Source organism: Aotus nancymaae, unplaced genomic scaffold (assembly GCF_030222135.1).
Source record: "Aotus nancymaae isolate 86718 unplaced genomic scaffold, 86718_ANA_hifiasm-v0.15.2.pri h1tg000022l_1, whole genome shotgun sequence".
NCBI classification, from domain to species: Eukaryota; Metazoa; Chordata; class Mammalia; order Primates; family Aotidae; genus Aotus; species Aotus nancymaae.
Genome location: NW_026988435.1, coordinates 41422878 through 41439877, shown reverse-complemented (window position 1 = coordinate 41439877; position 17000 = coordinate 41422878). Strand labels below are relative to the sequence as shown.

At 41.5% G+C, this 17000-nt stretch overlaps 1 protein-coding gene across 5 annotated transcripts in view; it reads left to right on the top strand.

Moving 5' to 3' along the window:
• ERG (ETS transcription factor ERG) overlaps positions 1 to 17000 on the top strand; it is a 281253-nt gene that overhangs the window by 155108 nt on the left and 109145 nt on the right. The window contains exon 1 of one of the 5 annotated variants that reach the window (XM_021669432.2): positions 10076 to 10216. The exons of 3 other annotated variants lie outside the window; for them this stretch is intronic. In XM_021669432.2, coding sequence (XP_021525107.1) covers positions 10199 to 10216 — 18 coding nt within the window. In that variant the 5' untranslated portion in view covers positions 10076 to 10198. Of the gene's footprint in view, positions 1 to 10075; positions 10217 to 17000 lie in introns of those variants that run through there. One more of the 5 variants, XM_012445400.2, reaches the window with a different exon arrangement.

The window sequence follows — 17000 nt, the reverse complement described above, 5'->3', positions numbered from 1 at the left end:
GTGCTACTGTGTGTCTGCGTGTGTATGTCTGTGTGTGTCAGTGTATGTATATATGTGTGTTTATGTGTATTTGTATGTGTGTTTATGTGTGTCTTCATGTCTGTGTTTTCACATGTGTCTCTGGGTGTGTACATGTGTGCATGCATGTGTGTGTCTGTGTTGGTGTGTCTGTGTGCTTCTCTGTGTGTTTGTATGTGTGTGTATGTATATATGTGCATGTCTGTGTATGTGTACATGTGTGTGTGTGTGTGTGAGAGAGAGAGAGAGAGACAGAGAGAGAGTGATGTGGGAGCCATTGGTGCGTCACACCTTAAGTCCTAGCTGTCATCTTAACTTTGTGGATGGTCAGCAGGCAGTTTAAAAACAGATGAAGGCACAGATGCTGGGAACGTTCTGTTCAGAACTGAGTAATGGACTGGTGCTTTGGGCATAGCTGGGCCTCGCCACATCCCTTCAGGAGAGCCACAGCTGGCTGGACTGAAACTAGCTTGGCCTGTCCCAAGTCCTTCTGCCATTGGTCTTGAGAGAACCCCTCACCTATCCTGGGGGAGTCCCAAGTTTAAGTCAAACTCTGTGCTCTCGAGGGGCTCTCCTGGACTAGCCACTGACACAGCCAGAATTGCCCTTCCCTGATACTCCTGGGCTCTGTGGCCAGCTTCATTCATTCGTTCATTCATTCACCAAGTGCTCGTTGAGTGCCATCACTGACACAGTCACGAGGGAATCCCTGGGGCTCCCTCCCAGTGTCGGCACTGGAGCACCAGGAAGATGGCTCTGCTCTATCTCCAATGCATTCTAGTTCCTTCTTTGAATAAACCTGCAAAGTTACTGGTTGATTTAAAATGGAGAATTGGCACAAATGAATTAAATGCTGCAGTGGGGTCACCAAGCACTTGGAGATGAAGCCAGGGTCCCTGTTATCAGGGTGCTGCAAGGACTCTTCCATTCGGAAAAAGTCACAAAGGCTCCCCACCTCCAGTGCGTGCCAGTGGACCTCTCTTGTGAAGCAGAAGTTAGCCCTGCACTCACAGTCCTCAGTTCCTACCTAAGCCAGCTCATCAGCAGCAATTTGTACTGTGAATGCTGGCAATGCTGAACCCAGGGTCGCTTGGGCCAGCGTCTTTTATCTGCAGTTGCACCCCAGAGAAGCTGGGACTGGGATGCATGACTATTACAGGGTCCAGGCCTCCTCCCATCTAGTTTGCGATGCCTCTCACATGCAAAGGTTGTGTTTGTTTCCCTTTAAAAACAGCAGACAAGCAGATGAAACACTGCCTTAATTATCCTTCTGTAGAACACACCGAAAACGAGCCTCCCTGCTCTGCTGGCAGAGGGAGAGGAAAATGTACCCTAAACCACAGTGGATGAAGCCTCTTCAGATGTCGGTCAGAGCCTTACCCACACACAGCCTCGCCCGAAAGCCCCGAACACAAACAAACAACTCTCACCCATTGACCTCACGACTCCTTGGTATAGGAACCAAAGTGGAAGGGAGAAAGAAGGAAATACTGCAGATATTTTTAAGTACGAGCAAAGAGAGGAAAGTTGCAAAATTGGTTATATTTTTAGCAAACATTGCCAACACACTGCATTTTGCTTAAGTGTTTAATGTTTTGATGACCAAAAAGTCAGTGTCATTGTATAGTAAGACTATTTTCAAGAAAATCTGCATATTTATGCTAAGGCTTATTTTACTTCATGTATACATAAAGTATATACATTTTTAGAAATGATATTCTCCATGCATATTCCAAAGTACTACACAATTTTTGAGAAAGCAATGGACCATGGGGTACGTTTCACATCTGACATATTATAGTGTAATCCATATTCCTCTTACAACACTTAGTTCTGGAAATGTCCGAGTTTAGGCAGGCAGGCACTAGCCCTGACGTCAGTATTGTGTACACAGAAAACAAACATTCTCTACATTTACCAATTTGATGCAACTCACATTGGGAATGTATTGAACAATCTAAAATTATTGTAAAGTGGAATTTTTTCAGGCTTCAAAATCATTAACAGTGGTGTAGAACAATTATACAATCTCCACGGTCAAATCTCACCCCCTAGATTCATGCCTTTAATCTTATATTCAGATCTGTGTAATTCATCTTTGCTCCTAAAACATATATATTTCTTTATATTCTATAATAATGAACAATGAAAATATCTCAAAAACATTTCGACATTATAAATGTTAGATTTTAATTTTAACAAGTAAAAAATGCTACCACTTTGTAAAGTAACTTCAAGTCAAGGAATTTAAAGTCAAGAACGAGGCGGCCGGGCGCGGTGGCTCAAGCCTGTAATCCCAGCACTTTGGGAGGCCGAGGCGGGTGGATCACGAGGTCAAGAGATCGAGACCATCCTGGTCAACATGGTGAAACCCCGTCTCTACTAATACAAAAAATTAGCTGGGCACGGTGGCGCGTGCCTGTAATCCCAGCTACTCAGGAGGCTGAGGCAGGAGAATTGCCTGAACCCAGGAGGCGGAGATTGCGGTGAGCCGAGATCGCGCCATTGCACTCCAGCCTGGGTAACAAGAGCGAAACTCCGTCTCAAAAAAAAAAAAAAAAAAAAAAAGAACGAGGCATACTGGTGCTCTCGCTAAAGGCCTTTTTGAGGGACGTTTAGCACCCTCTAGTGACAGCAATTCAAGCCGTTCAAAGGGAACTTCCCTGCGAGGCTCACGTCTGGTTTCTAGCTGGCAAGTGAACAATGCAGTGTAGTTCTTTGGGCAGGAGGTGGTTGCTTCCTAAAATCCTTGAGGCATGATTATTTTTGTAGCTGTAAATAAAGGATGGAATAGTCTCCATCAGGCAACTGCGCCGTGGGAAAACCATGATTTCTCCCCATTGGCTATGATATTCTTTGGCTTATCATGGCCAGTCCAGTCAGAACAATCACTTCTAGTACTCCCTGAACACTGCAGCCTTTCCCAAGCATGTGCTGAGATCTGTGTGGGCTCAGATGACAACAACCAATTTACTGACGTCATCGTTTCAGTTCAAGTCCGTGCATTTAACGGGATTGAACACATTTGCATATGAGTGAATTGGAACAGAACTGGGCTGCCTTCGCTTCAGCTGCACCTCTGTGTCCTCTGTGTTGCTTGCGGTGGGAGATAATACAGTGTGGAGAGGGTCAGGTATAGGGAGGGGGTGAGGGCCGAGAAGGGCTCCGGTGGAGAGGATGCCATGTAGAGTGTCCCATGTAGCAGCTACGGCTCTGAGACAGACTCCCAGTGTCCTGTGCTCCTGACTTCAAGCACGGGTGTAGGGATTCATGCATCTGCAGGAAGCCTGGTGATACCCATGCAAATAGGAATGAACCTGTGGCAAATGTTTTTTGCTTTCGCTTCATTTCTGATTCCATTTGTGATAGAAATAGATTAGCAAATAAATCATCAAATGAGGCAATGTTGAATTAAAGTCCACCTCAACCTAAAACTAAAAGCCGACTTTAGAAAACAGCAGGAAACATTATTAATGCAGGCTTCTCTGTAAATTTCTATCAATTGAACGCTATCATAGTGCCACTTATTATCGTTAAGATGTAACCTGTATTTTCTTTAAAAATAATTCATAAAGTAATGACAGATTAAGACAAAATTTAGTGATGCTGTTTAGTATCTTATAGGTGAGATTGACACAATTCTTAAAAAATCATTTAAAATTCTGACTAGAAATCAAAATCAAAATTAATTTCAACGACCTGGGTTAAATTCTCAGTTTGACCAAGGATGGTGACAGGGGACAGTGCCTGGGAAAGGACACTTTGGATCTGAGCTGGGGGCAGAGGGGATGTCAGTCTCTTGGGGAGATGGCCAGATGCTTTAGTGAATCTTAATTATATGCCCTGTGGGCATACAAAGCCTCATGGTCACCAATGGCAACCTGACGTCTATAACATCTATGCTCAGATACACCCAGTTATACAGATAAAGAAGTTGAAACTCATTTCGTGGTTTCCAAATTATATAGAGAAGTCTATTAATTCGAACAATACACTTAAAAGTTTTTTTAACCTAAATAATTGTGAAAAAATAATTTCTCCTCTTAGGTTTCTTTTTTAAAACCACAGATAATACATTGACATGTTTGGAGTCCTTGATAATGATTTTAATATTCTTGCATTTTTAAAGTCATATGGAGTTGAGTAAGAGCAAAATTGGCATAAACTTGAGAATATGTGGGATGCTTATGAAAGTGTGTTTATTGAAATCATTGCTCCATATGAGCTTATAGAACTGAACTGACGTGTGCTTCAATTTTGAGGAAATTGCAACTTGGTGTTGAGAAGTTGAGGATTTGGTATGTGATAACAATTTCCTTGTTTCTATTAGTTCAGATCAACCAAGAGACTGAAGAATACATTAACTACTTAGAGAAAGTGTTGAAACAATGGTTATTTAAATTGTAATTGGATTATTTCTTAATGTGCTGCTGGGGAATCCGGCACTCCCCCTCCATACACAGGCTCATACACTCACACACTCACACACACATACTCACGTAGTTTTATCCAATGGAGTGAAGCCGTAATCATGAAGTGTGCTGTGAACAGAAAAACCGTCCTCAAACAGCACTGAATGGGTGACCTTGAGGGCTGCAAGTGCCTTAACGCCGCATATGTTCTCAGGCAAATCCTCCAACTGATACCGGTGGAAAAGTTCCACGGAGTGATGGAGTTTTCCATTGTGTGGGCAGCCCCAGATGTTTGATTCTTATCTGCAGGCTCAGGCATGTGCCTGGCAAAAATCCTTGGGCCGTTGTTCTTGCAGGGCTCTCATGAATAATGCAAACACTATGTATTTTAAATTCATGTGTCATCTTAGGGACAGTAGACAGCACTTTTGTCCTATTGTTTTGTCCTTTAGAACCTGCGTTCCATGGGTCGCTTCCAGGCTCTGAAGTTTTATGTGTGTAGAATATGAGGAGACTGAGATAGGCTTTCCGAATGCCAAGACAGGCGGTGACTACATAGAGCCCTGTAATCCTGGCTTCCTGAGTGCCAGCCGGAGTTCCTGGCAGGAAACAGCATGCCATTAATATCACCTGAATGGATTGATGTTGCATAGATGACCTCCACAAATCTCATGAGCGTTTCTGGGTTTTCTTAATAAAATGCCAAAAAAAAAAAAAAAAAAAAAAGATCTTCTCTATACTTGCCGTAGACATTTAAAAGGCTTGACACCTACAAGTATCCTGGGCTGCACTTTTTGCAGAACAGGCCTGTGTTTTTCAGATAGTTACATAAATATACAACGTTGCATGTTACTTACACATTTTTATATTAGGACATAATTTATGTTTATTACAAATTTATTTTTTGAAAATATCAGTGAACCAAAGAAAATGAGGGGAAAAAAACCAAAAAGATTCTCTGCCATTAGTATTATAATATGTAGCTGTCAGTATTTTTACTTTGCCTTTTTTTTTTTTTTATATTTTGACTATGACAAAAACTTATTTTTTATTTTTTCTGAGACAAAGTCTCGCTTTGTTGCCCAGGCTGGAGTGCAGTGGTGCAATCTCAGCTCGCTGCAACCTCTACCTCCTGGGTTCAAGTGATTCTTTTGCCTCAGCCTCCTGAGTAGCTGTGACTGTAGGCATGTGCCACCATCTAGCTATTTTTTGTATTTTTAGTAGAGACACGGTTTCACTATGTGGGCCAGGCTGATCTTGAACTCCTGACATCATGACCCGCCCTCCTCAACCTCCCAAAGTGCTGGGATTACAGGCATGAGCTACCGCCCCCGACCCAACAAAGGCTTATTTAGCAAAAGATCTAATATGAAAACATACATGACCTAATTTTTACCTCACAGTAAAACAGGCTCTTTGGAGAGGAGACATGGGTTTCTCTGCTGAACAGCCATTATTTATACTCATTCCAAGGTTTCTAACATGACGATAGTATTTCCTTGTATTACCACCATTCCAATATTGTTCTGCTGCCAACTAGTTGACATCTCCACACATTCGTCTATCACAAGATTCATAAAGGGATTAAGTCCTCATAATATTCCTTGGACATGTCTGCCACCACTCAATTTCGTTTTTCAACTTGGGAACATGAGCTTTGCTCATGGTGTCTATTCCTCGGGTTCACAGATGCCTTGGAACGGAATGCATGGCCACCCTCACCTGCCTTTTTATTTTTAGCAAAGTGGGTCTGCGATATAATTCTCCTATATACTGTGATTTTTAACTCACCAGGTAGCATATCAGAGCAGTTTTCCATATTGCTAAGTATTCATCTACTATGTCATTTTCCTGCAATGTTTTTGAGGAGGATGGGTATTCCATTGTATGGATGTTTAACACAGGGATAAAGACATGAATGAGTCATGAGTGAATCTTCTGTTGTGTCCCCACAGATGTGGAGGTTCAGATGGGTCCCCTCTCTTTGCTCTGCTCATGTATCACACCGAGAACCATGTGGCTGCCATTCAGAGTGTTCTCAGCTCCTGACCTTCCTCCCCGTATTTCACACAGAGAACTTAGTAAGAGAACAAGGATGAGAACTTGTCCAATCTTTAGAAAATCGGAAGAAATAGGCCTGGCACGGTGGCTCACACCTGTAATCCCAGCACTCTGGGAGGCCTAGGCAGGCAGATCACGAGGTCAAGAGATTGAGACCATCCTGGCCAACATGGTGAAACCCCGGCTCTACTAAAAATACAAAAATTAACTGGGCATGGTGGCGCATGCCTGTAGTCCCAGATACTCAGGAGGCTGAGGAGGAGAATCGCTTGAACCTGGGAGGTGGAGGTTTCAGTGAGCCGAGATCATGCTGTGTATTCCAGCCTGGTGACAGAGCTAGATTGTCCAAAAAAAAAAGATAAAGAAAAAGAAAATGGGAAGAAATGGTTTTAGGATAAATAAATAATAGTGCTTGTGTTATTGTGACAGTGAGTTTATGGTATATTTATTTTATATTATTTTGTTTCTTTTTTTGGAGCAACATGTGAGCAGACTTGTGAAGGGTTTGGCGAATTCACAGGAGATGGGTTTGTGGTGGAGAAACACGCCATGGAAATGTGCAGTTTCTTCATAGGTTCTGCTGTCCACAGCCACTGAGTGGGCTGTGCTGGTCTACTGTGGTGTTTGCTCTGTCTCAAGGAGGACTCTGTCCTGATGAGCTCATGGCAGGATGGGCCTCAGGTAGGGTCGTGTGCTGGGCTGCCCCCAACTTGATTTGTGTGGTGACCTGGAGGCCATCTTTCCCTAGGGAGTGGAAGTATCAGGCGGGAAAGGCATCCTGGTTCTTAGGCTGCTGGGTGCTCTAGGGCTGAGGCCATTTAATAGCATAAACTTAGGGTACAGGTGAGGAAAGATGAAGTCGTATCTATATCTTCAGATAATTTCCCTGTAGGATAATGTTTGGGAAATGGTTTCTGCACTACTGTATTCTAGTTAATAGATGTGCCTTGTGCTATCAAGAGTCCGAGTGGTTTTTTTTTAAACACTTTGCATTAAATAATCAGAGATTACCAGGCTTGGATGCTATGATGCCATTTGGGACATCAAGCATTATTCTCTTTGAAGACGGCAGGAATTGATCAAACATTTTGTTTTCAAAATGAGGAAGAATTTCCTTTGTAAAATTTTGGAACAGAATTTACAACTCATTATCCCCAAATTCACTTTTTTTTAGATTACTATGATTTTATGCATTTCCAAAATTAGATCCAGTGAAATTTATGGATCAAATATTCAGCATGTTGATCAAATAATAGCATCTGTTTTTCTTTTTTTTTAGTATCCAATAAAGAAATTTGTCTCTTATAAAACAATATTTTTACTAGTTAGAAGATGAAGGATAAATGCATGCATCGATGTTATATATAAATAAATATAGGAGACAGAGATTGAGAGAGAGAGAGAGCAAATGTGAGAGAAAGCAGAGCAGATGATGTATATCGGCACCAGTAGAGAGTCAGAGTTAACCAGGCGAAGGGTATTAGGAGTTTTGTGTATTATCTTGTAGCTTTTCTGTAAGTTGGAAGTTATTTCCAAATAGAGATGCAAGAAATCCCACTGTTCACAGTTAAGGTCAAACCATCACTGAAGCTTTAGGTCCCCATAGAAAAGTTGATCTTTCCTGCTACAGGGAACAACTGAGGGCTGGGTTAGCAACAGGAGGCGTGGGTGAGATAGGACCACACAGGATTTTCTCCCGTGGCCATTGTCAGCAAAGCACTCATCTTATTTAAAGCTGGTGTTTGGTAAATGCATAACAGGGTGTCATGTGTTGCGGGGGCCACAGTTACGATTCCACTTTGATGCTTCTTAGGACAGAACACAAAGCAAGGTCTCTCAGGGAAGCTAAGAGAGCTTTTCTCCTCAGCACTCCGGAATTCTAGTGGAAGCTGCCCAGATAAAACAGCTCAGGACTTTGAAATTTTCAGGGAAACAAAATTTTAATCAGCCTGCCATCTTACTCATTGTTCAGAGATGAAAGGAGCAGAAGTCAACACCCCCTCAAAATGTAGGTGCTGACAACTTAGGTACTGATTTTCACAGAAGGATTTTCTTAAAATATACTCTTTTCTTTTCCTTCTTTCTCTTCTTCCCTCCCTCCCTTCTTCTCTCACTTCTTCCCTCCCTTCTTTCTTTCCTTCTTTCCCTTCTTCTCTCCTTTCCTCATTCCTTTCTTCCCTCCTTCCCTCCTTCCTTCCTTTCTCTCTTCCTTCCCTCTCTTCTTCCCTCCCTTCCTTCTTTCTCTCTTCCTTCCTTCCTTCTTCTTCTTCCTTTTTTCTTGACCTCTTCCTCCCTCCCCCTCCTTCTCCTCCTCCTCCTCTCCTTCTTCCCCATTTCCCTCCTTAACTTTCTCCTTCTCCTCCTTCTTCTATTCTAACACAAGGTGATAAGTCAGAGGTAAATAAAAGCCAGAATGGCCTGGGCTGGTGGACAGAGCTCTGACACATGCCAGCCTAAAGTCTAAGTGAAATCCATTTATTGAACGTCTGCCTCTGAAACCAGGAATTGCTGGATGACTCAGGATTTGGCCTATTGTGTTCTTGGGGTCCCCTATTGAGACCACACCTCTTTATGGGTCCTGTGTTCCTGTAGCTAGATTCAAAGCAAAATGTTTCTTCCAAGCAATTTCCTGAAAATGAGTAATTAAAGTCCTGAAACCCTCTAAGGAATGTTCAGGCCTGCATTAGCTGTACTTCCTTCGAGGAGAAAACAGACGTGTGACCCTGAACTTATAGCTTGGATTTTAAACATGTAATGGGGCCCTCACAGGGCATCTCTGCGTAGTCAAAAGGTCTATGAGGACCTGTTGTCTGCAACATGGATGTTTGTCAGAGTGAGGCCAGCTGACTGATATTCTGGGACATTTGTAGTAATTCTAGTTATTTGGATTTTAAATAAATACTTGAAAACAAGACTTGGGTAGGTTTATTTTTCCTCTTTATTTTTCTTGTTCACTTTAAGCCTAGAGTCTTTGCGTTTTCAGCAGCTTTGTGGCAGAACAAATAAGAACTGCGTGTATTTGGAAGGAGAAAATGAAACTGTTCTGGAACACTTACATGAAATGTTGAATAAATATAGATTGTTAAAAATTAGGCAGTAAAGAAATGGCTGTTACTAAACACGGCCATCGATTAAGATGAAGTAGACTCCGCCTGCAAAGTTTCCTTGTAGGAGAAAGGAGTCCAAGTCCTCTGTCCTAGTAAGAATTGGGCCTGGTAAGAAATGTTGTGAAGAATTGGGCTGCAAAGGGCTGGCACCGGGGCAGTGAGGCGCCCTCGATGCCTTGGCTCCAAGGTGCTCGCAGCTTGTGTGAAGCCATGCGGTGTCCCATCACATCTGCATCCTGCCTTGGTCTCAGACTGGTGTGTCACACAGCGGCACACCGGTCACACCTGCTGTGGCAGTCCCCATCCCAATTGATGCCTTTTTTTTTTTTTTAATAAAAAAAAAAATCTCCTGGCTGCATATCATCAAGAAAAACAACATTGTTTTCAGGGTCTCTTATCTCTCCACTCCCAAATATCCTGTTTCTTTGGGCTGGACAGCCAGGACCAATAGAAACCTCTTCCTGCCATTGGCTGACTTCATTTCCCAGACTTAGCACAATCTCATCCGCTCTAAACAACCTCATCAAAACTACTTTCTGGTCAGAGAGAAGCAATAATTATTATTAACATTTATTAACGATCAATAAACTTGATTGCATTATGGCCAGCACTATTAAGGTAAGGAAAGGGTTCCTTTTAATTTGACAAAATCTTGTTCTTGTTACTCTTTTCTTTGGTTTCCTTTATCAAGGCAGATAAGTTAGGGTTGGGCAACACCCCCACTGCCACAATAGAGGACAACAAGATTTCCTTTGCACTGCCTAGTAAATTTCCTTTTTCCTACTCCAACCATCCGCAAGGCTTAAAAACTTCAAACTCAGAAAAAAGTTGGGGTTTCTAAATTCACTGTTGAGTGCTGTGGATTACTTTTGGAAAGGCTTTTTGGAGCACTTCTGAATTTTCAGATTCTCTAACTATCCCTAACGGTGCCTGGATGTGTGTCTGAGAAAAGGCAGCAGACTCGGAGTGGTTGAAGGGTCAGGTCAAAGCAAAAGATGGGTTTGTGAATGTCGGACATTGGGAGGTTCTTCGTTGGCTCCTTAGCATCAGGGATGCCAGCCAGTCCCTGTGGAAGCAAAGAGAGACTCGGCAAGTGGCTGCTGGTAACGGGACATGCAGATGTTGACTTGATTTGTGGGACATCCATGCTGAGAATTGAGTGTTCTCGTAACTCAAACGGTGGTAATTTAGTTTGTTCTATTATATGTTTATCTTCAATAAAATACCTACTCTCTCTGCACTGTGAGTAAGATTTCTTCCTAGCGATGGTTGGTTTGCGGAGATTGGAAGGCAAGGGCCTGTCGGTTCGCTGTGCTCTGGGGTGTTTGGTCTGATGTGTTTTCTTGCATGAGTTTCTAGTAGACAGCATATAGAGATTAAAGTGGAGGTAAATCTGCATAGGTACAATCCTAAATATAGCCTGATTCCTGGTAATGAAGCCAATTTAATGGTGACTGCAAGTCAAGGGGCATGCAGTCTTGAGTGGGGGTCCGGTGAGTTATTTCCGAGGCCACCATACCTTCATGACATTTGTAGAAATGTGAAAAATCAGCAGCAAAAGCAGATACTGAGTGGAGGAGAAAGAAAATTGTGTTTGTTGCATGCCTTTAGTTTTGCTGCATGAAGGTGAGAAGCATTTGGCAGTGTTTTCATCAGGCTTTTAGTTTGTTGGAAAGCGCATACGAAAATGAAAGGTTGCCCAGAATTGGGCCAAGCCATTTTCAAAAATACTCTTTGGTTTGGTATTTTCATAATTTGAAATGTTTGTATCAGAAGATGACTCATCTGTATCATAGAAACTGTGTTTCAGAAGTTCAGTTTTTATTTCTCAAGGTGTGTTCAATAATATATTAAAAATCTGTGTACCAAGGACTTTCACCTTACAGAGATTTTTCTTTCTCTGGCCTCCAGGATTGGAATCTGCTGAAATATGGCTACTATAGAAAGGAATTATAAAATTGAGGGTTTGATGTGCCCTGTTTTTAGCTATGTGAATAGAAATTACTTGATTTTGTAATCCAAAATGCTATCTTTTTTTGTTCTTATTTTCATCCTTATTTATATTCATGTTTGTTAAATCAAATATTCTGTGTAAATCTTGAATAACTTGAGTACAGTCTTATCTGTTTTTTTCCAAAAAAATCGGTGCATTAAAAAGAACATTGAAATAACAGGCCATTTTTAAGAAGGTAGGTACATTTTGCAAAACATCCAAATGGGTTATACTGCTTAATTTAAAATATACATTTATGAATACATGAAGTTATTTTGAAAGTGTGAATGTTTTGTGATTTTCTGAACAATTTTTTGCAAATAATAGTTTACACTTATCTAAGATACTATGCTTGATTTTACATTTTATTACATTTCGTTATGTGTTTATTGTACGTATGCCAAGTGAATCTTTAGAATGACTACAGGTGAATTTTTTTTTAATCCTCTGTTAAAATAAAATAGGCCCTCTTTAAAGGTGACTTCCTTTAAGACATGTTTCTGTTAGATTTCCTGGGTAAAGTAATGAGATGATTTTACAGCCTTGTTTATAGAGTGGAAAAAGGAGGTCCTGAGACTGTTGACTACAGTTTTAATTACGTTAGTGCAAAGCCCAAATTAGCACAGGGAAAATTATGGCTGTCCCCTGGAATTAGGAAACAGTCCCTCATACAGGCGGTTTCCAGTCTCCAGTGCACTCTGTTTTTGTTGTTTCAGTAAATAAATCAATTAGTCGATCAGGTATCAGATGCTCTGAATTTGTTAAGCTGGTATTCCGCATTTGAGTGGAGTTTTTATTTTTTTGCATTAACATTTGCAAGACCCTGTGAGACGCTATGAAGGGCTAAATATTCTTATTCAGTCTTTGTGATTCTTACCATCATTTTCCCTTGGTAACCTGAAATTGGGAGCAAAATGTTTCAACTGGAAGAAGAAAAGGCATTTTGGGAGCTTACGTGAGAGTGCTCATTTATCACTAACTGTCTGTGAATTTTAAGATCAGCCTAAGCATTCTAGTAAAGACTCGGAAGCAGCAAAGCTGGTGGTTTGCAGACAATTCAGGGATTGGCTTTGGCGTTTCCCTCGGGTCTTGGTGACATCTGACAATATTGAGAGGTGCTGAACCTCACCGGCCTCACTGTCCCCACAAATAGCATAGTATTTGCTTACAGACTCCAGAGATCCTGCTGTTACTCTGAAAACTTGATTGTGCTTCAGTCAGGAATTTTAGCCTAATTTCACAAAGACTTTCCTGATTCCTTTTTTTCATGCCATCTACAATTTGGGAAGTCTAATGAAGCCTACAGTCCCTTCTCAGAATAATTTTCAGGTGCATAAAAAGAAATACGTAGAATTACAACAGAAACACTGTTCTCTTCCAGGACCTTTTAAAAAGAACATGAACCCCGGGTTGCAAGTTCTGACCCTAGAAAGATGCTTAATGTGTCAAAAGGGAATGTGGGGGATTTTCCAGCATCACGGAGATCTGCCATTGAAGGATGAGGAGGGAGCAAGTAGCTGGCAGCAGCGTTGGGGCAAGCATCTTAAAAACCAGACAGGACATGGAAAGTTACTAACAAGCCTGGATGGAGATCTGAGGGCAGCCTAGTGCTATTTCCATGACTTGCCTAAAGAAGTTACTTTGAATTAACAGGTTGAAAGGTTTGATGGTAATTAAAACATGACCTGATAGGACTAGATTTTATTAATTTAAAGACATAAAGCTTGTGTTATATATGCCATGTCTGTACATGTTTGAACATTTGCTCTCACATGCGAAGGAAACTTACTAGGACTAAGAATTATGTGAAGAAAGTTAACTCCTCATAGAATTTTGATGGATGTGATTAATGAGTTTAATAGCTGCAGATATATGAAAATTTTTCATCAATCCATTGGCTAAGTGAAATACGAATTGCTTCAGTCTTTGTTACTTTGGGGGGGATTCCGGGAGAATGGAAAGAAGGCCAGGTGTAAAATGCCGCTGCCCTGCTGTGCATAAGTCATTTCAAGCATGCTCTGAGTATCTGTCCCTGCCGAAAAGTAGCTTTACAGGGCACTGTCTCAAAGCAACCGGCTGCTCCTGTTCATGGGCAGCTCTGTGATCCGGGCTGCCCTCTGTGGACACTGCACCCTTCTCCGCAGCCCTCTGTGTGTTCATGCACCCATGCACGCCAGGCACCCTGACTCAGTGACCCCAGAAAACAGGACTGAGAATGGCTAAATCTGTGAACTTTTTTTTTTCCCTATGAAATATACTGCAGGACTGCAATGCTCTCAATGTGCTGAGCCTCAACCATTTCTTAATTATCTACATATATAGTTGAAGTGATTATCTCATAAAATTTTTGTTTTGCAGAAATAGATCTTTATTTAAACGCAAACATAGGTTAACCACTCTTGAAAAAGCATACATAAAAATAGGTAAATGAAACAACCACTTCTGTTGTCTTCAGGAAAATATGACTGATATAATTAGAACTTTAGAATAAGATTCCCTCTGTGGGAGTGGAGACCCAAAGCCATTATTGGCATCCTAACAACTTGGCGGATTTATTGATTTAGCAGCTGACAAAGAGAATCACAGAGTACGAGGCCATGGGGAAGCCAGGCCGTTGAGAGTTTCTCTGAAATGCAAAATCTCAAAGAGACAGGGACAGTCTCTGGGCCGTTCCAGTGTTTGGTAGCACACTCTGCTCTGGCAGAGTCTTTCTTTGGAGCTGCCTCAAATGCTGCAGGAGAGCCTTCTTGTCCCCTCCTTTGACCTGACAGGATAGAGGACAGCTCCCTGGCCTGGGAATTCTGTCAGACCACCCCTGAGAACACTTCTCTCACCTTATGTTGCCACAGACATACCTGCATTTGCTTCCTTCCTGTTGTGACCCAGGGCAAGGCAGCTAGCCTGTCTGACCTCAGTTTCCTCACCTGTAAAATGGGATCATAATGTCTACTCTGTCATGCCGCCATTCTCAATAAATGGGAGATGCCATCAGACACCCCCACTGATGTAACCTTTTCTACCGTATTGTCTTACGGGCTCTTCACTCAATCCTCTTACCATTTCCCATGACCCTGCTCCAGTGTGAAGCCCACAGCCTCAGACTGCTCTGATGTGTGGCCCCTCACACCCAGGCAGGGTACATCTGGGCCTGGGAAGCCACAGGACCGGGAAGGAAGGAGGAGGGAGCTTGCAGGCATCCTTGTTAAAGGCCGCAGGGCAGGTGCCACACACAGGGGCAGGTGGCGCATCCAGGGGCCGCCCGAGGTGGTGCTGGTCAGAGAGGGTTGGCTTCATCCCATTCTGAACCAAGGCTGCTGAAGGAGGGCAGGAGCCTTCGACTGTATCGTGCTCCTGGTTAGGGAAGGAACACCATCCTGGAATACCCCCACTGTCCTCTTTATTCCTGAATTGCAAAAAATGCATCTTGTTCTTTAGCACAAATTATAAACATAAAAAATGCTCATGGTAGAGAAAATGTTTAAAAATCATCACAAAGTCAGTATAAATTGTTCAGATCCTAACCAACCACAGCAAATTCCTAACGGTTGGGGTGTGTCTTTCCACTGTGTGTATCTGTTTGCCCTTTTATCTACCTGCCTGTCCTGCTCTTCTCAGTCACCGTAGTTCTACAAGCATTTCTCCATGTCACTAAATTTTTTTGATAAGCAGAATTTTTATGCCTCATTATATTCTATCTAAAATATGTATTATAATTTTTATAGCCATATCCTAGTGTATGAAGTGATGCTGCTTGAGGCGTTTCACTAATTATATTGCAGTACTCCATCTATTTAAGTTTTTGAATACTTTTTGTTAGTATTGGTGCCTAGAAAGGAATTATTGAGCCAATGAGTAAACATATTTTTTAAGTCTTTGCAAAATTTAAATATTTGCCAATTTTGAAATTAATTACCAGATTATTCTCTGGAAGAATTACACCAGTTTCCCTTTTTGCTAGCCACATATGAGAGCAACTCCATACTACACCCATAAAAACTCTGAATATTTTGCTTTTTGAATCTTTGCCATTCTGACAGGTAAGAACTGAATCTCATTTTTTTCTTTAATGTTAGCATTTCATTACATTTTTTGTTTGTTTGTTTGCTGGGAACCCATTTTGGCTAGTGGTCCACTGTGACCTTTGGATTGTTTTCTTATTTAGAATTTTATTCCCTGTTTGGTCTAGCGTTCTTTCCACATATTTCCCCTACTAACTAAGCTTGGCCAAGACATGTTTTATAAAGTTTAAGATCAGTTCTCATCTGTCCGCCCTCCCACTCTTCATTTTCTTTCTCGTCAGCACATTCTCCCAGCTTTGCTTGTTCTGTTGGTGAGTGTGAATAATTTATGTATACCCATTGACATAGCGAAGCTGTTTTTAGTGATAGCTTATCCATTTCTCCCATGTCCTCCACAGTGACTGGCAAAGGGTAGAGGGTGAATAGCACTTGTTGAAAACATAAATTTTAATTTTAATTACTTAAAATTGTAAAGAGAAAGTTAAGATATCAGAGTAATGTAATCATTGCTGTAGACTTCAAATAGAATTCTTACGTTTTTAGAGGCATTTCTCCTAGTAAAATCACATTAATTAAAATTGACTTAGATTGATGTTTAAGAAGGTATAGAAAATGTAGCTGCAGTATCTTGAATTCATAATCCAAACTAACATCATCTTAATAACTGCTTGGTATGTGCCAAGCCCTGCGCTAAACCCTTGCAGGGTCTCGTGTGACCCTCACAGCAGCCTGAGTACCGCTGCTTTCTTACAGATAAGGACAAAGGATTAGAGAGGCCAAGTGACTTACACAAGTCACACAAATCTGTCTCCCTTCTCTTTATCATCATCTGCTCTATTTTTTCCTGCTATTCACCCTGGCCCTAGATAGTGAATTACTGTGCAGAGAAACATGATGTATTAAGTGTTATGGAGACACATTCAATAATTGGATAATGAAAATTATTATCACTGGCTACTTTTTATCTACTCTTCTGTGAAAAACCCCATAGGCAGCAGTTCTTATACTGTAGGTGGCTGATCAAAATAAATAGCTAGAAAATTCAAGAGCTAAAACCCTAGCACCGAATTCTATATTTGCTCAGTGACAAGAATTCTTTCCATATTTGGTGAGATCCAAGGGGCAGTGCTTTCAGATTCCAGATCAGCTGCTGATTTAAATTTCCTCATCCCAAGTATCAACTTCCTTGCACTCGTCTTGGACGTCAATAATGAACACGCAGGTCAGAGTTTTCCATAAGGTCTTAACAAGTCTTTCAGCAGAGTGTTCATGGAATTAAACTCTGGGAAGTATGGTAATCTGCTGTTGTACACAGATAAGTACAGAGACGTTTTGAAAAGAAATGCTAAAGCCAAGCAAAATGATTTATTTTTAAAGTGCCACATCAGAA